The sequence below is a fragment of the Apteryx rowi genome, unplaced genomic scaffold (genome assembly GCF_003343035.1).
Source record: "Apteryx rowi isolate R43461 unplaced genomic scaffold, aptRow1 scaffold_80, whole genome shotgun sequence".
In the NCBI taxonomy this organism is placed as follows: domain Eukaryota; kingdom Metazoa; phylum Chordata; class Aves; order Apterygiformes; family Apterygidae; genus Apteryx; species Apteryx rowi.
The window spans coordinates 1199775-1225288 of record NW_020451094.1 but is presented as its reverse complement, the minus strand read 5'-3'; the positions used below and the strand labels follow the sequence as shown (position 1 = coordinate 1225288).

General features: G+C 51.5%; 1 protein-coding gene across 1 annotated transcript in view; it reads right to left on the bottom strand.

Annotated features, from left to right (window-relative positions):
- NOS1AP (nitric oxide synthase 1 adaptor protein) overlaps nucleotides 1-23798 on the bottom strand; it is a 34794-nt gene extending 10996 nt beyond the window's left edge. The window contains exons 1-2 of the mRNA XM_026089166.1: nucleotides 23747-23798; nucleotides 22655-22773 (exon numbers count right to left, since the gene is read on the bottom strand). Of these exons, the coding sequence (XP_025944951.1) occupies nucleotides 22655-22773; nucleotides 23747-23798 (171 nt within the window). The remainder of the gene's footprint in view (nucleotides 1-22654; nucleotides 22774-23746) is intronic.
- Nucleotides 23799-25514: the final 1716 nt, after the last annotated feature.

The following is a 25514-nucleotide window of genomic DNA, read 5'->3' as shown; positions in this document are numbered from 1 at the left end:
CACATCTAGCTGATCACTGCGGGCAGCGGAAACCGCCTGGGCTCGTCCCTCTCCTGCCTGCCCGGGGCCCAGCAGAGGAGCAAGCTCCGGGGAAAGCGCTTCTGCCATGTGAAGCCAAAGTCCCTCGTGCTGAGGGGCCCGTGGCAGAACCGAAGGGAACAAAAAAGTCAAAGTCTCAGGAGGACCCAAGAGCCAGATTTGTTAAGCGCTCTCATAAATCCAGCCCTTTATTCTGATGCCCAGATGAGAGCCAAGCATCCTTGCAAATCTGCGCCGTAGCACTTAGAAAGCCATCACACATCCTGTCCTGAGCCGTAGCTCATTAGCGCAATCACTGCAACAAGTACAGACGCCCTCCGCGACACATTTCCAATGCAACAAAGCGCAGCTCTAACCGCTAAAACACTGATGAACTCATGCCCACTGGGGCTCGCTAATGAAACGCTAACCATAATTTAATAACAGATCAACGAGGAAGGGAATTCAATAAAACGGCAATTCAGCAGAGCCTCTTCTCAGATCCGTGGGCTGCTCATCGTGCCGAGGGCAACGCAGGAGCCTCGCGGGAGGTCGCGCAGTGGGAGCAGCAGCGGGGAGAGCTGCAGCGCAGACGCTGCACGGGCCAAGCCGGGGGAGCCCCAGAGGGCAGGGAACGCGCTGCTGGCTTTGGGGCCTTCCGAAGTTGGGCTTGGGAAGATAGGTGCTCAAGGTGAGGAGGAGCATCGGGGAGAAAGGGGCAGCACACCAGGGACCAGGGCGAGAAGACGGCCAGCCAGAGCAAACGGAAGAGGAGCACGCGCCCCTGCACGCCGCTCGCGCGTGGTTTTACCCCTGTTTACAACCACAGGAGCGCAAAGCGCTCTTTGCCACACTCGAACCCCGCAGATCAAACAGACTTCACCCCAAGCAGTGGCTACGTGCGGGGCCAAAGCAAGGCCCCGGCCCAGGCCAGGCCCCGTCGCGAGGCATCGCACACCTCCAGCCAGGTCCGGCCGCGCCGGGAGGCAGCGAGCGAGGAGCCCGATCCGGCGGGAGGCGCGAGCCCCAGGAGAGGCGCGTCGCCCAGCCCTGCTCTGCTCCTTGCGCCTCGCGGCACGCCCGGGGCACAGGATGGTCCTTGTCGGGAGGCCACACACGGGCTAAATGGTTTAAAAAACTTTAGACTTCTGTGTCAGCTGTTCAGTTTTCCCTCCGTATAAAAAACTCGGGGTAATACTAATATTGCCTTCGCCTGCTGCACGCTCACTGCAGGCTCCTGGGGAAAGCACCGTCCGCAGGCTTCGGCGTAGCGGGCCCTGCCCTTTTCTTGGGAAAGGGGAACCAGGGCGACACAACCAAGAGACGGTCGCTGAGGGGGATCTCAAGGAGAGGTCTTTACTCCTGAAAACACTGCCCTGAGCATACTTTGCATTTTGCTCCCATTTCAAGCAGTCAGCCTTGGGCATGAAAACGAGTTAATTAAGTAGGGAAAAGTGAAACAGCCAGGTTTATCTGCTGTTTCAAATTGTATTTAAGAGTGTAAGGATATGCTCAGGTGACATATGCCCATCAGCCGTCGACATCTACCTGCCCTACAGGTCAACGGGGCAATCCTAGAAGATATATATTTGCAAGAAATAATTTCAGAACTGCACGGAAAAGGGAAAGAGCAAGGGAAAAATCCCCTCTCTGCTCCTAGACTTTAAACTCTCAGACAGCTCCACAGTCAGTCTCAGGCTGAAGCTCTGACTGACTAATTACTCTGCTAAAATTTTCAAGGAAAGATTGAAAACAGACATTTGATTTATTCCAAAGTTAAAAAAAAATGTATTCAAGAAAGAAGTTAAGGTTTTCTCACTAATGGAAAAAAAAAAAAGTATTAGCTCACTTGTAAACTTCAACCAGCAAAGAAACAAGTGAATTAAGACTATCCCTGAATTTTACACAGCCTACAGAATAAACATGTTTATCTTATCAATTAGAAAAGAAATATCCATTTCATCAGCGCACAAGAGCCTTACCATTGACCCCAGGTTAATGGGAGACTATTTTTAATGTTGTTTTTTTACGCAGAGTTCACTAGTTAAATAACTTTAAAGACATGGTCTTCGATTGCAAAATAATGCCAGCTGGTATATGCATCATTGCGCAGCATATTTCTACCAGAAGAGCATTAAAATCACCCTTCCTGGACAACAGAGCAACATATGTTGCTTAATAGAGAGCGCATGTAACATTGTCACTTTAGAGAAAAATTATGCATCAAATTGAGTGTGATGGGTACTGTGTGAAAAGCATGAAAAACATCAACACGCTTGGAAACATGTCTTCCTTCCCTGCCTCACTGTTTCTGCACTCCTTTCGTGGGGGACAAGGATTTTCTCTTAACTAAACACGGCAGCAAGGCTGGGCAGAGAGATACCGGAGGAGAGAGCTGGTGGCTTTTCCACATTCATCATCYCCCCATGTTCACAAGCATCTGAAAAAGATTAATCTGAGTAAAAATGCCCTCATTTTGTTCTAACTCATCTGAACTGCAGTGGGTATGGATTTAATTCTACTCACTAGCATCCTCCATCAGAAAGGGATAAAATGCTGGGATTGCTCTATAGACAGACTGTGCTAGCAGAATACAAATAAACTCGTTATTTTTTAATGGCACCTAAATTCAAACGGTCCCCGTCCTCCTCCATCCCCTAGCCCTCATTTTCCTCTCACCCCAGAAGACAAAAATAAGTTTACAAATTTGTACTGGAGAAAGAGGGAAGGTCTGAGAATACAGTTAGTAGGAAAAAGCAGTTCCCACAACTCTCATTGCCGTTCTACTAGCTTGGGAGACGGTGTGAAAAATAAATAAAATCTGTGTTGTGAGAAAAATTACAGGAGGGGATGTATTCTTTTTGCCAGAAAACCCTACTTCTTTTTGTTTGTACAGAAACGGCGTGCAGCTCTGAGCAAGAAGGGCTCCGTTAGAGGCAGGCTGGCTGCRCACCCAGCCCGGCGGGCAGGGACTGCGCCTGCCGCGCCGCTCCGGCATCGCAGCCGGCTTCCTCGGGAAGGAAACACGAAGGCAAGGTCTCATAGGACCGAAACAGCCCCCGCGCTGCGGAGAAGTGCAGAAAGGCAGAAGTTAACGGCTGTATCCCTTTCCCCCCCTCCGGAGCAGTTCCACTTCACAGCTTTCCAGCAAAACAGCTAATAAAACACCTTCATAGTGAGACTTTAACCCAAGGTGAGCTTAGGTTAATGAAAGATGGGAGAACCAGCAGACTTATGAAGATTTTCCCCGCTCTTCGGGGGGTGTAGCGGTAATGTTTTCTTGGTGAAGAATTGACTTATTAGAAAATGACAGCTGAGGATGATTTTAATCAGCATAGGCTCCGTCGCTTCAGAAGTCCAAGAATTAATGACTACGTGGGAAAACGACGTACCTTGAAGTTTCTGTTGCTGGAAATAAAAGAAAGAACTAAAGCGGTCTCAGAAACGCAGCGAACGTTAGGCATAACCCGCAGGGGGGAACTCTTAAAAGCAACGTGTGCAGGATGCTGACAGCAGTAACCACACAGCAGCACGGCGCAGGGGAGCCGAGGGCCGCGCTTCGCCCAGCTACGCAAGGAAACCGCACCAGAAGCGAGGCGCTTTGACGACTCGGGCCAGCCAGCCCGCGGGCTGCGCTGGCAAGGGACCCTGAAAGGGACACGGTGCTCTCGGCGTCGGGGGCRTTACAGACCGCGGGAGCTGCAAACGCTTCCAGGCAAGGAGGGAGATCAGGTCGTCCAAGCTGAACCTGGTGACGCTGGGGCATTTGCACGGCCCGCAGGCAGGGCGCAGCGCGGGGCAGCTTGCTGACGCGCGCCTCTGCGCAGGGCTGAGCGCTAGGAGCAGAACACCACCAGGAAAAATCTCTCGTTTTCTGAATTTCCTTCTCTGCAGCAATGACAAAGCTGAGCCATCAGATAAAACCCCCCAAAGAGTTATTTTGCTGGAGAGCAAACAATATGGCTGAACCTCAAGGAAATCCTCACAGCAGTGTTCGCGCTGCAATTTTAGCCTGTGTGGGCAAAGACGAGCACTTCCGCAGGGAAAATAAAGGGCACGAATCTTATCTGTGCGAAAGACCAGGAAAGGGAATGACAGCTCCATTAGTCCTGGCACTTCATTAGCACATCGAGGAGCGCCACTTCCAACCCCAGCCACGTGAGAGAGGGGCTGTGCCAAGCCACAGCACGCACAGGACCACATGGTGTCTGCAGCCCTGTAGAATCAACAGTTTCTTGAGCAAAAAGCTGGGAAAGCTCACRCGCGTGTGAGATTTGCACCGCGCACCGTTGGCTCAGGGGCTGTTTGCAGACCACCGACCCCACTCTTCCCTGCAACATTTGAACACAGTCGTGCGGAGCGTGAAAACAGGCCATGCGAGACAGCAACGCGCAGGGCACTGAAGCAAAGAGAAAAGCAGGAACTTCGACAGCTCACTAGCCAGGGACACGCATCCTCGGGAGGATCAGATCTGAGGGCGAGATACAGGAAGGACCCGCACAAGAGCCATCAGYGGTTCACGCAGACTCCTGCTTCGTGCCGAGGTGGCTTGGAGAACCAGCCRGCGACAGCTCTGCCGTTCCCTGGCAGCACATCTCGCCTCCCGAAAGGCGCTGGGGAGGTCCGACACCGACCAGCATCGCTGCTTTCGGCAGCGAAGCAACGCAAGGCCCGCAGCGGCACCGTGACCCAGAGGCCCTGTCCTTGCAGGTGAAACCACGGAGCAGCTTTGGGTCGCGGGAGAGCAGCGCTGCTGGGGCGGACGGCGACATGTCGTGGGAAATAAACAGGAGCAGGACAGGCCACGTTCCTCCAGAACACCAACCCTGCGCCCCGACCTGCAGGGCTGCGGCTTGGACTCCTGGCACGCACACGGGACGTGCCAAAAGCAATCGGTGCGCAGGCGGCAGGCAAGCCGGGATGCCGCCGCACAAGGCGAACGGGAGAGCTCACCAGAAACATGCAGCACAAGCTCCGGCACACTTTGTAAAGAAAGACTGCTTCAGAGAGGGAGCTGGCGCAGGGACGGGCTCAGAGCAAGGAGCAGTTTCAGCAGGGAGTGCTTGCTGCACGAGGGCGGTCTAAAAATTTCACATTTTGTGCAGCAAAAGGAAAGATGAGAGGGAATATGGTCATTATCTATGAATACATCAGCTGAAAGGAAAAGTGTGAGAACTACAGGAAATTTAATTTAAAATACAGCATTGGCACAAGAGCAAACGGATACAACCTGGCCAAGAATAACCTTGCAGATCAGAAGAGGTCCCTAACCAGCCAAGCCGTGTGAGCCTGGGACAGCGTCTCTATCAGAAGCGCAGGGGCGAGAGGTGGGGAAACACAAAGCGGGGGTCACCGCGGCGAGCGCGAGGGCAGGGCGCTGGCCTTCCCAGCCCAGAGCACCCCCCGAGCCCGCGGCGTGCCCAGCGAGCCCTGCTGGGGCAGCAGCCCGCCCGCGGGCTCGCCGTGGCAGGAAGGCTTTTCTGGACATGCGGGCAGGGGGGCGAAGGCTATCTGGTGAACAAACATCGCTTCCTCCCCGAAAATGGCGGAGCACACGGAGCTCCATAGGCTCCAACAGCAAAACTGTTGGCACAGCTGGAATAGGATGCATCAAACAAGTTAGACGCATCTTACAGCATAGACCCAACGGATGAACCGAACTGCACAAATGCAAATGCTTCATTGCATCCAGATCACGGAGAGCTCGTCAGTGGCATAATTCAGCAATTCCTGCATTTTTCAGCGCTTCGACCCCAACTCGTCACACTGAGCGCACGGGGCTCGCGCCTCGTTCCCAGCCTGGGAGGTGCGCCGAGCCCGCCAGTCCGCGGGGCGTCACTCAGCGCTGCGCACGGGGAAGCGGCAGCACAACCAGCAGACGGGGCGGGTGGTGCTTTCTCTCTTTTGATGTCTTCAGATAAAGGCTGGATGGTTTTTCCGGAAGATCAACTTCAGGTGAACGCAAATCGCCAGTCTCAAACCTGGCTGAAGATTTGTAGCCTATATTATCACAGCCAGGCGAGGATGCTGCGAGGGCCCTTTCCAGCGCTGGGAGGCAAAAGGGCAGGACACCGACATCCCTGCACCGATCCAGAGCCACAGGTCAGCCCCGGGCCAAGATCATGGCGATGGTGAACCAGCAGTGTCCCACCAGCCCCAAGAGTCTCAGGAACGGCTCTGGACACAAGCAGGGAAGATCCTGGGGGAAAAAAGGATGGAGAAAGACAGAAACGGCAGATGGGCGATGCTCACCTGTGCCCCTGAGCCGCTGGGAGATGGCCGGCATGGCCAGCAGGTTCAGGTGCCTTGACTTGCTCTCTGGGGAGCTGCTGCCAGCTGCCGCCCCAGCGCTTGCGGGGCGTCCCCAGCCCGGGGCCGGCGCTCTCTGCACCGAGCTATGCCCCGGGCATCGCTGCCTTGGTCCCTTGGAAGTGGCGAGGAAAGAAGTAATAACATGAAATGTTGGATGCTGGTTCTTCGGTTTAACAGTGCTTTTTAAAACCCTTCCAAGGTTCACCAGAGTTTGCACATGTGGAAAAATGCAGCCTCATCCAAGGTACATATGTTTGTCTGAAATAAGATATGATTTTGGTTTGTACTGACAAGGTCAGTGTCTATATTCCCATCCAACTTCAGGTTTAATTTTGGTAAGTGACTCTGACGGTGGCGCGTACTGATGGGTATAAACGGGCATCAACCTAAAAATATCTGTGTTGTGAGAGCAGCAGAACAGAGCTAAGACTGCTGCTTTGAAATAATCCCTAGATCACAACAAACGCACTTATAATAGAATACTTGTTCCAATAACATCAAATGTTTCATGATAAATCCCGTCTGCTGTTTGCTATTTCCTATCATATAGCAGCCTTAATTTCACTTCCTATAACCTCCTTTCACTATTTCCAAGTTTCATTGCTTTCGCTAGCAAACTAGGACGCATACACAAGTGAACTTCAACCAGCTCCTCAGTCTAAGAAATACTAATTTCTTATGAAGCTCAAGCTGAACTGATACCAACTAAATCAATTATCAAACACACGGTTCAACAGATAAAGTTCCCCTTACATAATAGCGCTTCTCAACCCCCATTTGCAGACTCTCATTTACAAGATGATTTATCTCCCTTACAAGAAACCCTTTGCAGAGCCACACTTTACTGTCCCAGGCTTAAGGGGTTTTTTTTGTTTGTTTTTTGTTTTTTTTTTTTTAAAAAAAGGCAACAATCCTTAAAACCAGAGATTTAAAGGAGACCCGAGACATACCAGCGTTCCCTCCCCTGAAACGCTGCACCCTTGCATGGTGCGGTTTCGCCTGACGCCTGCAGACACCACACAGTCACCCGGGAGGGCTCCGACTGTACCGGCGGCCCCGTGACGGATGCATTAGTTCACAGCGTAGGAGTGCACTTAGCAATATCCTTCAGCTCCACCCAGCCCACGCAGCAGCTCATTAAAACAAACAGCTCCCTGTGCACTTATTATTCTTCACTTCAGTATAGGCTTCATTAATACCGAGCTGGTAAGAGAAAGTTAATGACCACATCCCAGTACAACTATATTCGCCCCCGCTTAATTGCGACTGCTCTGGGCGGAAACCGTCTGCTTGCAGACAGCCAGACCAGCTCCTCTCTCCAAGGCCACACAGAGTTTGGCCACAGGGTCCAAAGCCTCAGCTGGGCTGTCGCCAGGCTGATGCAAGAGCTGGGGCTCGTATCAAAACAGCCATGGGTTACTCACAAGCAGAAGATAGCCAGTCTTTGTTTGACAGCTCTCGTTAGTGGCACACGAGGCACCGGTTGGAGAAGCCAGCGGTGCTGGCAGAGGCGGGCAGCAAGGGGAGCTGCAGGAGCATGGGAGCATCTCCTGGCATTGCAGGGAGCCCAGCCCAGGGAAGTCCCAGGACTCTCCAAGCCTCGTGCACATCTGGAGTCACATCAGAGCTGATATTGCTGTTCTTCCATGCTGGCAGGAGTGATGGTGACTTACAACTCATCTTACAAGTTTTTCTTTTTTCAGTCATGTATTATGACGGCACCAGCTAGGCTGAAGGGGCAACCATCACCAGCCAGGACAGCAATGACACCTGCTCCAGGAGCACGTGGAAAGCAGGTAGCTTTGCAAGCCGTGCATCTAGAGTTTCACAACAGAGCCTGATGTAGATGAAAGAAACATAAGAAAAAAACAAGGCCAGCTGGTAGAGGTTCCCAAGTCACAGCGCGAACAGCACAAGGCATCCAACGTAAAGCATGGGAACAGAGCCTGGGAGGCAAAGCTTACATTTCAAACCACGGTAAACAGTTTTATAAGTGAGATAAGGACCTCCCGGAGCAGACAAGCAGCACAGCAAGGACCTGCCACCAGATAAGCCTGGCACATGTTCAGAGCCTGACAGACATCAGCTACGAGTCACCATGGACAGCATGGGCTGGAGCTAGAGAAGGTCAGTCTGAATGACTTGGTCACTGCTCCAACCTGGGAGCCCATGGCACGTCCATCACTTAAAGGTAAAGATTCACCCACATATTTAGGTACTCGGGTGCATTACAGGCTTTGACAGGCTGGTTTATCGCCCAGTAAAACCCAGAGAGCCGGCCACAGTCAGTACACTGATAGCCGGGGTATGTGATCGGCTGAGCGACCGGCTGGCCGTGGGAAGTTGGAGTTTCTCTGCCCGGCCTCTTCTCACACCGTAGCAGGAGTCCACGTTGCCCAGGTCAACGCTGCTCCGCTGAGCCAACTGCTTTGGACTGGTGGGTAATGTCAAAAGCATCCATTGCTTGCCCTGATTTCAGTTCCAGCTGTTCTCCTCTTCTGTGCCTCCAGCGCTAAAGCAATGTTCTTACTGCAATCGGAATAACAAGATAATCTCCAAAGCTTCCTTCCAACCAACGCTTCTATGATTCCTGTTTAAACCAAAGCTTCAGCTAACCCCAGCACTTTCACAGATATAAGATGGATGGATAAAAGGTATCAGTCTGATGGCAGCGCAGTGAGAGAGAGGGAAGCCTGTGACCATGGGGATAGCAGCTTGGCTGCTACCTCCTTCACTTCTACCACAGCTTATAAGGATTACTGTACTTGGTGTCCTGAAAGCAGGGCAGGAAAGAGGGACAGTGCCCTGCACAGGTACCTCCTGCGTCGAGGAGAGTTTTCCTGGCCCTTGCTACAGCTTCCCAACAGCACTAGGAGGAGACCAAGCCCCTGTCAGCTAAGCTGCAGGTCCTGCCATGCCACTGTCATGGGGAAAACAGCAAATCCTCTTCTCTGTAGCATCAAGCTGCAAAAGCAGCCAGGCATGAAGGTCTACAGAGACCATGACTACAGCTAGTCCATTAACCCCAAACCTTGGGGGGGAAAAAAAAAATAATAATAATAATCAAGCCTTGAAAAACAGTGATTTTAGAAGTGCAAGGAAGCAATACATTATGACTCCTAAATAATTAGTAAGCTACTTTCCAGCCTCTCTCTACAGCTACAGGAGACAGAAAACTTTCTTTTCATTTTTAAAAGGAAAGCTGGAACTGGCATTTAACTTCCTGACTCCAGAAACCGGGGCGCCCAGAAATGCCAGAGAGCGCGAGAGGCACGATAAAGCCGCGAGCGTTGACAGCACTGCTGAGAGCAGCCAAAGTTCAGCGAGCGCCAGCTGGCTGCTCACCGCCGAGCGCCCCGTGCCCAAATGAGGCAGGCTCCTTCGGAGAAATGCCCAGATTTGGACATAGTGGGCCCAATCCTCCTCTGAGACGAGACTCGGGATTGATTCCTTGAAGGCACCAGTATGAACTCGCAGGAAGAATCAAGCCCAGGAGAGTTTAAAGTCCTTTTAACGGGAACAAGGTATTCTGCAGCGAAGGCCACGACATACCGGCTTGCTCTGCAGCAGCACAGGTTGGACTTCCCACCCGAGACCGACAGCCCTGCCCACGCAAGCTCCCTCCTTGCTTCAGTGCTTCAATTTAAGATGACCAAGTGCAGCACGTGTGAATGAACTGGTGTGTGGGTGCGTACGGGATACTGGTTGTACCGGTTATAAAAATAACCGGGCTACAGAGCCACACATGGCTTTGCTCTGCTCCCTCGGGTTAATGAAAACAGGAGCAGAGCTGCAGCCACATACGCTGTGCGCAATCCGCAGACGCTGCTCTCGGATGCTGTTGCTTCTTCTGCAACTCGGGCGTATTTTTCAACTGCGGATGGATCAGTGTTAAAAGGAGCAGGACATCTAGGTTTTCATTTCCTTGTAAGAAAGCTCAATCCAGCGCTGAAGAGACAGTAAGGACTAGAGATTAGGTGTACACATTTTAACATTTATCACCTGACACTGAAATTAGTAGCAGCATGTTCTTTGGGAACTCCGTATCTGACCGAATTCATAGTATTTCTAATTAGATACTCATTAGTTCTTCTATTACAGCAAGCACATGCCTAAGATAGGTGATCACCTACCTGCAGGTGATCTGGTATAAAGCAGAGCCGAGATCTGGGTTAAAACAGATCAGAAAGCAGGGCTTTTTTCCCCTAAAGGCCAGTTCTCATCTGCCAAGTAGCAGAGCTTAACCCGGCAAAGCGAGAAGAGCCCAGCACTAATTGCTTCCCTCCCGCGGCTTCTCCCTGGATCCCTGGGGAGAGGATATTAAAACAATCATGCGGACAGGGGAAAAGGAGGAACCCGGGATGACTCCGGCTGTGACTCCAGTACAAAGCTGGCAGCGCAGCCGCGTTGCTCCGGCCAGCTCGGGTCCCAGGGCCGCGTCGCAGGACCACCCCAGGAGCAGCCGAGCCGTTATCCCGGAGGCGGGAACAGCCCGGGGTGCTGGTGCTGCTGAGCGCGGGGAGCCGCGGCACAGCCACCGGAGAAGGGGTGCTCCCACCCCCGGGCCTTCACCGCCGCGCCAGCTCCCTTTTGACGTGATGTTAACTTCAGCTATCGCCTATCCGGGTGCTGCCAGCACGCGCGATCGCTGCGGCGACAGCTCCCTGCAGCGACGCTGAACCGAGCGAGAAGCTAAGAGAGGCGAGGAACCGGCTCTCCTCATTTTGCCAAAAGTAGCTTTTAATCTGTGGGCTAAAAGGTGCTCAGCTTAAAGGAAAGCAAGTGTCCCCATTGCCATTGCAGCAGTTTGGTCGTGCCCGCTTACAGCAGCCCCTAATCAAACTTCTGCACCCTTCCTGCGCAGATGAGGCCCGTCGCCCTGGGATGCCCGGGAGGCAGGTGAGACACTCGGCCCCGCACCACCTGCACGGTGCAGGAGGGCAGGCTCCCGCGCTGCCAGCCAGGAGCCTTCTTCCACCCCCGCTGTGACAGCAAAATACTTAAGTTACACGATGCAAAGATAAGCAAAGGGACCGACCGGATGCAAAAATTGTAAAACAGCTGGGAAGGGAGTCGCAAGGCAAGGACGAGTCAGAATCTCTTACATCTGTCTTCATGGCAAAGGACACGTAACAGCACGGAAGGGGAACATCCTAAGCACAGGTAGCACAGAGAATTAGCTGGGCGCTCCTTCAGAGCAGCCCGAGAAGACAGGGAAGATGCTGCGTACCAAAGACTCCTGGGCACACAAGCCAGGCGCGACGGGGAAGCAAAGCGCGCGCACGGGCAGCCTTAGCAGCCCCGCTTATGGAGGCAACGCTTCCCCGTCCTTACCAGCAGCCGTCCACCCTGGGCACCAGCCCCACGCGCGGGACACGGACACCCACCGCGCCGGCGGGCAGAGGGGGAGACGAGCCCGGCTCGCGCTGCAAAGCGGCCCTGCCGGAGAGCCAGGCGACCTGCGCCAGCCTGCGGAAAGGGGGCAGCCGGGGCCTCCTCCGGCCGCCTGGCGCAGACGGTGAGCAGGTCCAGCGAGGGAAGGCAGGAATGCGACAGTCACTTTATCCGAGAGAAACTGCAGACACGCGGTTTTTTTCTTTGCCCTCCCGCATTCCTGCCATCCCTCGGGCCGCTCGCCACCACCGCTGGAGGGGGGTCCAGCTCGGGCTCCGCTCAGCCCGGGGCAGGTTTGCTCTGCCCTTTTTCAAGGGTTGGCTCTACAGAGCCGCTGGATTTTCAGTCCCTCGACTGCTTTCACCTTGCCCGAGGGAGACTTTAGCAGCGCTGGCAACGCAGAGCGGCAGCAGACACAAGCAGGGCCCCACGTCCCCATCCCAGGGCCGGGTCCCCGGACAGACCCTCGGGACTCCCTGCTCCGAGCCGGCTGCAGGGCGCTCGCCCCAGCAAGCCGCATGCCAGGCTTTGCAGGAGCCGGCAGTTCCCAAATCAAAGGGTCTATAAACAGCATCTCGACTTCTGCAAAACAGGGCTGCGTCAGGCTGCGTCTGGCTAACACAGGCAGCTCTGCAGAAGTGACCCACCCTTATCAGCAGTGCCGGGGGAGAAGACAGAAAAAGCCTCCAAAGTACCTTCAAAAACAAACAGACAAAAAATCTCTGTGTTCAAGATGGAAAGCATTTCAGGAATAAAGTTAAGCTAAAATCTACCCTGCCTCAAGATAGCTGTTCAGTGGCATATTACCACTTGCTGCACGGAGGAGCAGAAGGCATCTGAAAATGAAGAGCAGCAGAGAGCTGCCTAAGGCTTGAACCAAAAACCACCCCAATGCACCTCGAGAGCGGGTACAGACAGGAAGGGGGGCTAGGAGAACATGCCTGCATAGGGCTCCAGGATGACGGCAATGCAGCAAAGCTGAAAGCAAGAAGTAAAACGTGGAAAGGTTTACACCCTCGGTTGTGAAACACAGCCAGGTACTTCCTTCTCCGGCATGCCAAAGAGCTCCTCTCCCACAGTTGCATAAAAGCCTTGAGTAACACCAGCCTAGAAGGCAGATGAGTGGCCAGGGAGAACAGAGAGACAAACTGAAAAAAGGCAAGCTGGTAATAATGTAACCGAGTCAGTAATTATGAAATTCGGACAATTAATAAAGAATGAATGAGCAACAGCATGAAACACTTCACATATCAGAAACCAGCCAATGCTGGTTTATTAGATGCAAGAATTGTTCAACAACGTTTTTGTTTTGTAACCGGAAAAAACAGGTAATTATTCATATTGCACATTTGTTTGATGTTACTTCAGCAATAACTAATGCAGGTATTAAAAACACCCACTGAACTTTACACTTTAAAACCATCAAGTCTGCATAATGCCCCTTAGAGAGTTTTAGAAAGAATTATAAACTTAGATCCCCAAAAAAAGTTCAAGCTAATGAAAATTTCAAGATTTTAGGCTGAGTTAGAAAACAGCCACTACAGGACTTAATATCGACCAGAAGGACTGTAGTACAACTAGCCGCAGCAATAATCCTATGCAAAACAAGATCCTGAACATTCCTTTTTAATCAAATTAAAAATGCAGCTCATAAAGGCAATTGGGTTGGCTACAAAACTTAGAAAAGATGCTTCAATTCCACCCTGTGCAAGCATGCGGCCAAAAATGCCATCTAATAAGACAGTACAGCCCAGATAAAGGGACAAAACCCACCTAACTGGTGGATCTCCAAATGAAGCAGTGATAGACAGCAAAAATCACAGAATGCCAGTGTTGTTCTAATAAAATCCCACAGCAGTGAAAGCACAACAATGCTTATTTTTATGTAGGTCTGGAAAAAAATGTCGACTATTTGCTGATAAAGGCAGCAGATACCGCACTCGCTTGGGAAAGCACGTGGCAGCGCTTGTTCGGCGAGCGGCAGCACTGGCCTCCCCAGCTCTGCCCTGGTTTCCTCCGCTCCCGCGGCCCTCCCAGCCCTCTGCAGAATTGTGCCGTTCTTTTTAGGCTGGTTTTACAGAAGCCGCATCGACAAGAGGCGGAATTGCATCCTAAAACACAGAGGCGCTGCAAGGTTTCACCGCGGCAGAAGCGAAGGCGAGCTGAGCTTGCAGCGCTGGGCTGCTGCGACGAAGGTAGTGTGATCCTAGCTACACGGACAGGGGAATGCACAGCAAAACGGGCGAAATTATCTCTGCACGTAGCACTGTTGAAATCATTACTGATGCAATATGCCCTGTTTCACTGCACACTCCAAGCAAGCAGCAGGAAAGCGTTTAGGAAAAAGCAGTAAGCATACGAAGCAGGCTTCACAGACTCCGAAGTCACGGGGTTAAGACAAACTCCCTCTATTTAGCTTGTCCAAAGACCAGGTTAAGAGGTGCCTTGCTCCCAGCTTAGGAACAGACCTCTGGGGAGGCGTCCTTAGAGTAGGAGCCTCCTTGATCTCAGACAAACGCAGAAGATCAAATCAGTGGGAGCAGAAGACAGACACATTCAAACCACAAAAAAAAAGTATATTTTTAAGTGCCCTTGCTCAAAACATAACCACAAACAATTTAACTTTAGAAAGATTGTGCAATCACAAGACAGACTTCAAGCACCTAAATTAGTAGCTCTGAGCTAAGCACCGAGCAGTTGGAGCTAGCACATTCCCGCACTTCCCGGCTTCCGCGCTGACTGCATGGCACCTACGCAGCTGCCCAGGGAGCCCGGCGGGAGCCGCAATCCCCAATAACCCCACTGCCAGCTTCGGGGCAATTGCTTTAGCTTTTCTTCTTTTAAGTAGAGGATTTCTTAACATTTCTATAAAGGTCAGCAGAGATGTGCTCTCTGTGTTTCCAGGACTGGAAACACACGCCACACACAGCCTCAACGTTCCTGGGAATCGGGAAGCATTTGAATGAGTTCAGACAAATCTCATTCTGCAATTTTAAGAGGAAGTAAATAGATATTGTTAGAAGAAAATGCAAAAATGAAACTGGAGGCCTTTGAGAATAAAAAAGAAAAAAAAGAGAGAGAGGGAGGACTTGGGATAATGTATTCCATCATTGCAATACAACAATAACTTTGTAAACGCATCACAGATAGAGCTGCTTTCAGTTAAATAGTTAAACCAAAAGTTTAACTATCTTTGCCGAAGTTTTCTATGGTGAATATCCACTTCAGGCTCATTTTTAGCTAAAACAGACCTGCAGTTTCTATAAGCAAGCATATGGGAAGGAGACCTAGTTTGTTTGGTTTTTTTTGACCATGTTAAAATTCTTTTGGTGAAAACGGAGTGACACATTAAAAAACACTAAGATCCTCCTTCTTTGTCAGGGAAGCTTGGCCAGAGAAGGAAATGGTTCCTTCTCTGAAAATTCACCCAAATTTGTCTAAGCTTTGACAGAAGTCTCAGTTTTCCCCTGCCTGGCGAGGAACATTGGAGGAACAAGAAATAACGCACGTGCCCTTACGGCTCGAACAGCCCCGACACCCCACACAAGCTGACCCTCCTCACCGGCCCCCGGCGGGGGAGGCTCCCGCGCTGCTGCCGCCCACGCAGCACCGCGATGCACAGCCACTCCTGAACAAACCTTTCTGCTGCACTGCACCAAAACCACCCAGAAATAACTTGAGCAATGAAGAAACCATGACCTGGTGCGATCACGAAGCCCCACAAGCCTTACTCGGAGGCAAGAGAAAGGTTTTGCGAGCTATCTGGTTTACTAAGCAATGCATGGGATGGACGCCTGTGCAAAACGGGATCGGCCTCGGAGCCAGACCGTGCTGCTCAGGATCACACCGCGCTGAGCTTTGAATGTCTGCAGTGATGCTCAGTAATGTCCCAGCAACCCCCAGGACAACCGCAAAGCGCCGCATGAAGGAATCCTCTGTCCGTTTTATTGCACATACTTGGGCTTTACTACCCAACAGCCACACCATGCTAGCGCAGGTGGACCCTGGCCTGACCCTCCGGGTGCTCGCTGCTGACAGCTCGCTGGGTAATCTTTTTGCAAGGCTGCAGCTGCCTCCACTTTGGCACTCTTCTTCGATGATGCAGGAGAGGAGAACATTTCAACAAATTAAATCAAGGGGCTCTTAGCCTTCAAGGACCAGCAGAGAAGCACAAGAGCAAAAAGGATCATACACAACATTAGCATTTAAAATGCTGACTTCAGTTTGGTTCAGTCTTACTTCAGTTCAGCTCCCTGCTCAGGGATGGTTCCCGCAAAAGAGCTCTGGCAAGTCACTTCGTCTCCCTACGTCTCAGTTTCTCATCCATAAAACAGAGATCAAGATTAAAAATTGCTTGATCCCTGACCCTCTGCTTGTGACTTTCACTCTTTGCTCTCCTTTTCCTAAGCTAATTTTCCTCAGTGCCCTTAATCCCCAAGGAAAGAATTTGCTTCACAGAGCAAGAGCCAGATATCACATACCCTCGAGCTCGGCTGGAAGAGAAGGTCCCCAGGATGGGGCTGCCCTAGGATATTCTGCACTGGTTCAGGCAACATCTGCTTCAGCGGTCAGTACAAGCAGGCACTCGGACCTAATGCCCCATCCCAGGAGTAAAAAACTGTCATCATGGCACCAAACTGATTAAAGCCCCTTATTCATTCAAAGATGCAGGAAAATTTCATGCTGCAGCAAACCACACCTGAGCATATCCCTCTCAGACCCGTTTCCTGTTATGTTCCTGCGTCGAATTTGGCCCAGTGACGCTGGGCACGGTCCTCTCCTCCCCCGACACTGCCTCCTGCAGCGGTGCGCGCCCGCAGGGGGCCAGGCAGCCCAAAGCAGCTGTCGCCTTGCAGAGGAGCAGAGAGATACCAGGGGACAGCAGTTTGCGTAACAGCTCTTCAAACCCCCATCAACAGCAATTAGCAGTGCTCTCGCGACCCCGGATCTCCCAGCACAAGCTGCAGCCCTCCCCCTCGACAGCAAGGCTCATTTCCATCCTATCTGCGATCCAGGGTTTGCAGCAAATCACTCCTTTTTAGGAAAGGCCTCTGGGAAAGGAGGAAACGTTGGAGCAGCCAAGCAGAGTGCAAGGGAGCCATCCGGGCACCACTAAGAGCTTCAGCAAAATTTGGGGTCGCTCTCAGTTACGCTGCATCCCAGCCTGCAAGGTAATAGCCAGGTTCGGCTTCAGGGGACTACTAGTGTGATCCCGCCGAGATCCCCGTGAGGCCTCGCGGGATGCCAGATCTTCCGCGGATTTGTTCTAAACTCAGCGATAAGGCACAGCCTTGCTCTAGTAAATACCCCTGACGTTCCACCCTAATGACTCATAAGCCGCAAGGTAATGCCAGTGTTATGCGTTTTAGTACTTCTGTAAGAAAACAGCACAGCTTCTCTGAGAAAATAAGTTGTTTGGTGCAGGATGCTCTTGCTTCTCGCGCAGCCGAGCTCTAGCCGTGAACCGGTCCTGTTGTGCTACCAAAATTAGTTCATTTGTGGCACATGGAGGTCCTCGAAGGACAGAGCCGTGGCCAGCCAGAGGCACGTTTCCCATATGCACCAGTACCCTTTCACGCACCCTGCTGAGCCCAGCGGATAATCCGGTCTACCACCACAACGCTTATAATGTCGCATTGAAACTCGCTTGAAAGAACAGTGATGAGGAAGAGCAAACCCGAGGCGCAGCGAAGCGGCAGGGAGCGCAAGGGCAGCCGGCAGTCCCGTAAGGGGAGACACATTTGTGAAGCTACCCGACGAGCCGGCCCTGAACTTCGTGAGCAGGGGCGAAACAGCAGCGCACGGCTGGCGGGGAGGGAGGGATGCTGGGCGGCTGCCCTCTCCCGCAAGCGTCGGGGAGCCAGAAGTTATTCCCCCTCCTCCCCGTGGAGCTCCCGGCAGGCATTTGCCGGCGGCTCAGGTGATGACATTCAGAAGAAGGAGCCCATGGTGTTACTCACAGAAAGAGGAGGAGGAAAGTCTAACGGAGGCAAAAAAGGCCAGCCCAAGTGAATACCGGTGAAGATGTGCGACGAGAGCACAGGGGACGCAAGCGTTGCTGGAAGACTTCCTCGCGCCCTTCCTAAAAGCAGCACCCAAAGTAGCTCTAAGGATCTGCATCCCTGGCGCCTCGAAGGTCCTGCTTCATCACCCAGACCGTGGGCTCTGCTCCTGACCTGACGGCCGTGACGTGTCGCGGTTATCTCATGACCTGCTGCAACTCCACGAGCACGTATCCAGGGATGGCCTGGGTACAAGGCTGAAATAAATGGGAAGCTATTTTATTACGAAGTTAAATGACAGGGGTGGTGGTGGGAGAAACACAATAATCTTGCTTGGAAACTTCTCCTTTTTCACTGTGATTGCCAGAACACTGAAGCAGCAATTGAAATTATGACAGCCTTCCCTTCAGGTCCTCCCAGACCTACTATAATGCAATCTCGTTCATCTCCGATAATCACGTAAAGTCATTATTCCTCCGATAATTCATCTAATCCTCAGCGCGGCAGCCTTGCAAAGCGCACGCTGCGCTACTCCCGCAGCAAAGGGCGGACTCTGCCCGCGCGGCCGGGAAGCAGGGAGGAGGGCTGGGAGCCGCGCACACGGCCCGCGGCACCCGTCCGCGAGGGCCCCCTCGAGCCGACGGCACGAGCAGCGGTCGTTGCGCTGTTTGCTGTTTTCCGCCCGTTGTTCCGGCGGTGCAAACGGCCGAACGCTTTTGAAAACTGGCCACGGTGGAAACAGGTATATCACAGGAATATTGTAATTAAATGAGCTCGAAATTACGCCACATGTTCTAAAGAAGCAAATGGCCAAACACATCCATTTTCACACCAATCCAACTGCATGCCTGGCTTTTGGAGGATGCAAAATTTTGCTTTAAATGAGCTCATTTAAATTCAGCAATTTTGCCAATTTTCTAAAATAAAGCTCAGCTACGCAAAGCAGCAAAAGCCTCGCCAAATCAGATGTACCTGACAGAGGAGCTATATTTTAAAGTGCTTGAAATGTCTCATTCTTTTGAATCTGCAAAACTCAGCTGGACACTTCCCAGAAACAGGCTTGAAGACGACTGCCACAGAAACAGCATTTGAAAAGTGCCTGTACAGGACTTCAGCCTTTCTGGCACCAAAGAAAACCTGGATTAAAGCTGCACTCAGGAATTCCAGTAGAGGGAAAAAAAAAATTCAAAATTCCCTAGAGCAAGTCCAGCAAGCCACGGCCAGGTAGTACTGGCTGCGCTGGAAACGTGCCAGAAGCACAAAGAAGAAAGTATTTGCATGCATTCACATCATGACAAGATGAAAAATGCACAGTTATGGCTGCCATTTAGGGCCCCCTGTGCTCAACCATTCTGAAAGAGAGAGGAGAAAAAAAAGGATATCTTGCAGCTAGTTCAGGCACTTGAAACTTAAATCTTGCACGACTCGTAGTCATTGTGGCTCGGAAGATGCAACAGCCTCTTCTGCCACGGACAAGCGTGGGACCTGTAGCGGTTCAGGTGCCCCGCAGCAGCTCTCTGCAGGAACAGACTGGTCTCCCACTCCTGGCACCCCGAGGAGCCAGAGGATTCTGCTTTAGAGCAAAGCTGCCCCGCTGGCCTCGCCTGCGGGACGGCACGGCGTGGGACCCTCTCCCCTGCCCACCCTCTGACAGCGCCGGAGGAGCATCCACAACCTCTCTCCGCCCAGGTCCGTAAAACAGAGCAGGTCCATGCTTTGCATGCACGTCGTCTTGCTTTGCGGGAGCTGCGCTGCCCCCGGCCCGTTGCTCCGCTTTGCTCTCCTCGCTCAGCCTCCAGCTGCGGCCGGCGGAGGGGAGGACGGCGTTCGGGGCGCCAGAAAGCAGGAATCTCAGCAATGCCCAGCACGCCGCTTTCTCTGCTCTGGCCCAGAAGGCTCAGATCTCCGTCCAAGCCCTCCCGGGGAGTCCCAGGAGGAGAGGTGGCATGGCGAAGCCCTCCCTGCTGTGGCCCGAGGCATCATGCGGCACCTCCGGACCGCCGGAGCCGGGCGGACGCCGGCAGCGCATGGTGCCTTGGCACCTGCGGTCACCCGGAGGGTAGCACGTGGCAGCTGACGACACCAAGAAACCCGTCCCACTAACCCATCACTAGCAAATGCTCCCCTTTCCAGGGATGCAGAAAGCCAGCCCCAGTGCCCTGACTCGTTAACAGAAATCAGGTTAACTTGTCCTCAGAGCAATCTCATTTTGCTCCTGGTATTGAGACAAGGCTCAAAGATTTCGCGCCAGCCTGAAGTTAAAGCATTTGGTGGCAGTGAGCTACCCCTGGCTCGAGGACAGACACACGTTCCTTGACCTCCAGCCAAATTAAAAGGAGCCGCCAGCGCTCAGCCTGGCCAGCAAGTCCTCTCGCAACCTCTCGAAATCCCGTTGCTGCTATGCGAAAGGCCAAGGGGAGACAAGGCAATCAGGGCACTCTGCAGATCTGATCTGCAAATTCACATCTTTTTAATGACTTGCATCTTGCCCTGTGTTACACTAGATCAAGGAAGCTTGAGCACCTGTTTCAAACACACCCTTTTTCATAGGAAATCTCTGTTTTACCATAACCTGGGTCCTTTCCGCCATTCAAAGCTTTATTTATGACTAGTCTAAACTATGCTTAAGTTTATTTACATTGGTCAATAAGGATATTCTTTAAACACAGTGAGGTTTATTTAAGCCCTCAAAGTTGTGCCAGTCTTCACATATTTCCATGAAGTTATGCAAGTTTTGGGCCGGAGTTGCATTCTTTCAAAAGACTTACCATAAATGCCTTTTTCCAGAATAACAATGGCCGTGGTGTATTTGACAAAAAGAAGAGAGAAATATCTGTCTACAAATGTAGGAGACCTCTTAATGGCATAACAGTTACTCTGTCCCAAACAGCGTAAAATCAAAGTGAGCAAATCTAATGCCAACAAAGACTTTCCAGTTTGTTCCCAAGCCACAATATTAGTCATCACAGTGAGGACAGGGCAGCGTGCAGAATAGCCTTTGAGAAAAGCCCTCAAACTGTTCCCCCGATGAAATTCCGAAACAAAAGAGCCTGGAAATCGGAGTCCTCGGGACATTATATTCTTCTCCACCTCCAGCAATGAGAAAAGTGCAAGAGTAAGTAACGCAAGTCTGCACAAGGCCTTTAGAGAAGAATAGGACAACCGCTCAGCTCCTGATAAGGCCACTTGGCCGCAGGGGCAGGTCCCAGTGCCCAGGGGCTTTCACAGGGCTCGGCTGTCTGGAGAGGCCGACTGCTCACAAATTACTCAGCCTCCTCGCAAGGGCGCGTGCACGATTCTTCCTATTTCACACAAGCGACTCCACTACCTTAGCCATTATTTTCAGGAGTATTATTTCCAGGAGAGAGCATGTCCTGGATCACATGGGCAGACCCCTTGTTGTGTCCTAAGGAACAAAGTGAATTATCTGTGGCTGTGGTTACACTGCCACTTACGTTGGTGTGAGGTCCAACCGCCACCAGAAGGGGTGTCCTGCGTGCCCTTCCTGCTAGCTTGCTTCTTCTTGCAGCACCAGCATTTGCATGGCTGCCCAGGGGGGATTTTGGGGGTAGCTGGGTCAGTTTTCTTCCAAAATCAGTTCCCGGATGTTCAGGACACTCGTGCCAGCACAAGGCAGCAGCCAGGATCAAAGGCGCTACAACACCTCCAGGCATGGGGCTGAGCAGACCGCCCGAGACACTGACGCCCCGGCCAGGACTGACCTGCCAGCACCCAGGGCTGCCCGCTCCTTACCGAAGGCTACCAGGACAGGGGGGACACCTGCGAAGCCATCGCAGCTGGTAGCGTGAACATCTCCACCCTGAGGCTGCCCAGGGTCTGCCAGGGCTGGAGACCCCCGAAGCGCCCTGGCAGGCCAGCGAGGCCGAGAGCCGCCAGTCCTCCTGCAGGTTCAAAACTTGGGGGACGCCAGGCAGTGAGCTCATTTGGTTTCTTGTTTTCTCACTGCTTACGTGCTCCTGAACACCTTCCAGCTTTGCATGAGACCATCAGGGAAGCCGAGGCAAAGGCTGCTCTCATGGCTACTAGCCAAGCATTATACGATGAGAGCTCTGAATATCCCAACTACAACTATTTTGGGAAGCCAGATGATTTCATAACCATCTGACATCCCCTGACTTACTCACTATTAAACAAGTCCTCTACTGGCAGGCCCCAAACCTTGCCCACGTGTTTCTGAGTACTCTAAACTCGGTACAGTAACTAGCACATTGCTGCTTGCTGGACACTAACTTGTGGACGCAAGATCCAGGCAATGTCTGAGTGTTTCACACAGCTTATCCAAGCAATAAAAAGCAATTTACTTCTTTTGCAAATGGTTTGTTGTTACCTTTGAATTGGCAATTAAACCCAAGGACCTCCTCAGAGTCGCATCCATGCTACGCCTTCCCTCCAGCTTCAGCAACCCCACATCCAGCAGCCATCTGCCACCTACACCCCCATGTTTGCAGCAACCACTCTTGCACAAGATGAAGCAGCATTAACATGGAAACAACTATTTCCTCCACCTGTCATGGCAGAGATGCTCCGGGTGCTCAGAAGGCAATTAACCGTATGCATGGCAAACGGTACTTCCTAGATACAACGGGGGCACGGAGACACCTGGAAAAGCTCCGCACGTGACAGCGTTACACACAAAGTCACAAACTCACAGCCACTGAGCCCAGGTTACACGGAGATCTTAATGACAAAAGGGTACAAACCCATAAAAACAGCAAAAAAAATCACAGCTAAAGCACAGGAGGACAGGAGGAACTTCCGAGAAGGAGACTTGGGAGAGAGCGGGTGGGAAGAGTTTCAGGCGGAGCGGGGCGGCGGTGGCGGGCGCCGCGGCTGTCTGGCACCCCTGCAAGGCCCTCCGGCAGCAGGGCACGGCACGCGCGGAGGCAGCGCCTCCTCGCAACACTCACCCGGATCCGCCGCATTGCTGTCACAATCTCCACCCTGCTGTTCGGCCGCGGCACATCCAGGCTTCCAATGTACTGGAGGAAAAGAAAGAGCAGATTAGTCGAGTTTCCATGGCACCAACCTGGCCCAGAAACCAAGCGATTCCTCCATCACTCAGATGGCACCCAAGGCTGTTTCATCTTGGAAACAGGCAGCATTTTGCCTGCTGTACTTCAAGTGTCCCAAGCAATGGTATTTTTATCACTTTCACAGGTGCCAGTTCTACAGTGTCATCCCCTGTCCCACTGAGAAATTCTCCCACCCTAAATTTTCAATTCTAACTTCACCCTGTTCCTAAATTGAGTCATGGTTTTTAGACAGCTGACAGTGGACATACTTCTCCCTCAATCTGCCTGATCTTTTGCTTCTTTAACCAGTCCTTACAACAGATCAGAAGTCTCTGAATTTGAGCGTTTGCAGAGGTTCAGAAGGGAACATTACAGTCATTCTGCCCCACCTCCAACTTGACAGTGGTTGCAGGAGTCTCTGCATTAAGTCTAGAACTTCTGGCTGAACTACAGCAAAGCTTTAAGAAAAACATGCAACTAAAGCGTTGCAGAGCTCTTCATTCCCTCACGCGTCTCCTCATGTATTTGAGCAACAGGTAATTACTCTGTTTCATTTCTGGTCTGCTCCAGACAGACTCGGGAACTTATCCCTCCCTTCGTCTGGGCTGTTTCAGAGACCAAAAGCCTTTTTCCTTTCCAGGTAATTCAAGAAGATGATGCAGTCACCTCTTAAATCCAGTATAGCCAAGAGACTTACCTTCTTTGATCCTTATAAAGCCAGGTCTCTTCAACGGCTTCTGCACTAAACCCAGAACTGACCATAGCAGAGGGAAATGGCTACAGTACTGCTAAAACTAATTCCCACTCAACAGTCCTCTGCTTAAACCTTCAAGGACTGAGTTAGATCCTATAACTAAAGCGTCAGACTGGGACCTCAGGGTTAATTATCCGAGTCCTCTTCATGAGTCATTCTTCAAAGAGCACAGTTCCCCAGTCTGCTTCCCGTTGGCCAAATTAAAATACATAACCAAATTACATCCACTTTACCACCTGATCCAGGTGAATCTTTTATAACAGACCTATCTCCATTGCTGCTCATCTTTTCACCAATGTCTCATCCGCAATTTTTTCTGGTATCATTTTGATTTTCATTTTTAGCTTAAGAACAGAGATACATCGAGAACAAATCTTGTGATGCTTTCCTGCTAGGAATACTCCCTTTAGGCTTTGATTTTCCAAAGGTTTCTCAAGTACAGTCCACTTTAACTGCAACACATCCCCCACAGCAATCAGAGGTGTGAGGACATGTGCAGGCCTAGACCGTCACGTAGATCTGGGGACTATGTTCTCCAGGAGACAGGGCTCTGCTCTAGGAAAGCAGTTTGCAGAAAGCAAACATTTGGGAAAGCAGCCAAGAATTTGTCAATGCAAATAGACACCTTAGATACCTTCAGATCGGTAGGTTGATACACAGGCTTGTCAAAGCTGGGCTAAGAGAAAGCCAGCGAGATCACACCGATATCAGGGTAGCAACGCTGACCCTTTTCAACCACATAAGGGACTCGGGCAGCAAAATTCCACCAAACAGATGGAAACTGGGCTGCTAAATCCTGGAGGCAGCTGGGAAAGATGAGGAGGCGCTCAGACAGGGACAGGCGCCCCGGAGGAAGGGCTGCCCCACCAAAGTCTTGCCCCCCTCATGCAAATAAATCACATGCACCCGTCGCACTGACGACTTGCACTGCTTGAGCCAGTTTTCTCCTCTCCCTTTCTGATTTACAAGAAAGATCCAGATTAATCTTTTCACTAAAACCAAGAAGAGTACATGTAAGGTGTGCAAAGCCCTTCTTCCACGATGCCCGGGCAGCAGCCGGGGCCGGCTCTGGGTCCGGCAGGAAGCGCCGGGGTGAGCACAGCCGGATGCTGCTGCAGTCCCGGCTCTCCCGCTCGCAGGACCAGGGCGCTGATCCGGCATTGCACATAGGAGACAGCACAAACGGGTTTAAAAAATATTCCCTCCTGACTTGGAGCAGGTCTTTTTTTTTGGCTGGGGGGAGGGATGTAAAAAGAATCAAAAAACACTGGAAAACGAAAAATAGTCTTTCAAGGCCTCTGCTTGCAGCTACGTCAGCAAAAGCAAGAACGAGTAAGCAAACTTCAAGTAACATTCAGCAAACTTCTGACTCCCCTGAGATTAATCATTCAGATTTTTTTCCTCCCTCTCATTACTACTATACTGAATTTATTGGGATTAATTCCTACACGTTTTGATGAAGCATGTCACAATATCCCCAGGTGTATGAATCACAGTGTTGAAATTAAGCAGTAACATAACAGGGCATGAAATATGGAGCAATAACTCTTTCTCACTGCCTGGCTTGGCCTCTTGCCATAACAGCACCTACAGCCACGAAGTTGTTCACTCACCACAATATTTCAAATGTTCAGCAGCCCTTATTCTAACAATAAAATAATTTTAGTAATCAGGCCAGCAGGACTCATTCATCCATGCTGTGTCCAAAGTAAGTAGGTCTAATCCAATATCCCCTTAGCTGCATAGAGTCATTTATTACCAGAACCCGGATATTGGAATATCCTTAAAATAGCCGAGGCGACCTGTCCTGTAACGAGCAGGCCCTTCACTATTTAATCACAGCCCTGTCAAACCCTTCGCCATTTTTGCAGAAGTTATGAGCCTTCAGACTAAACATCCAAAATAAAGGAATCGCTTTGCTGTTCAAATAGGACCAAAGGCAGTGCCATAGTGATTAAGCAGGGAGAAATGCCAAAAAGAAAATTAAAAAAAAAAAAAAAA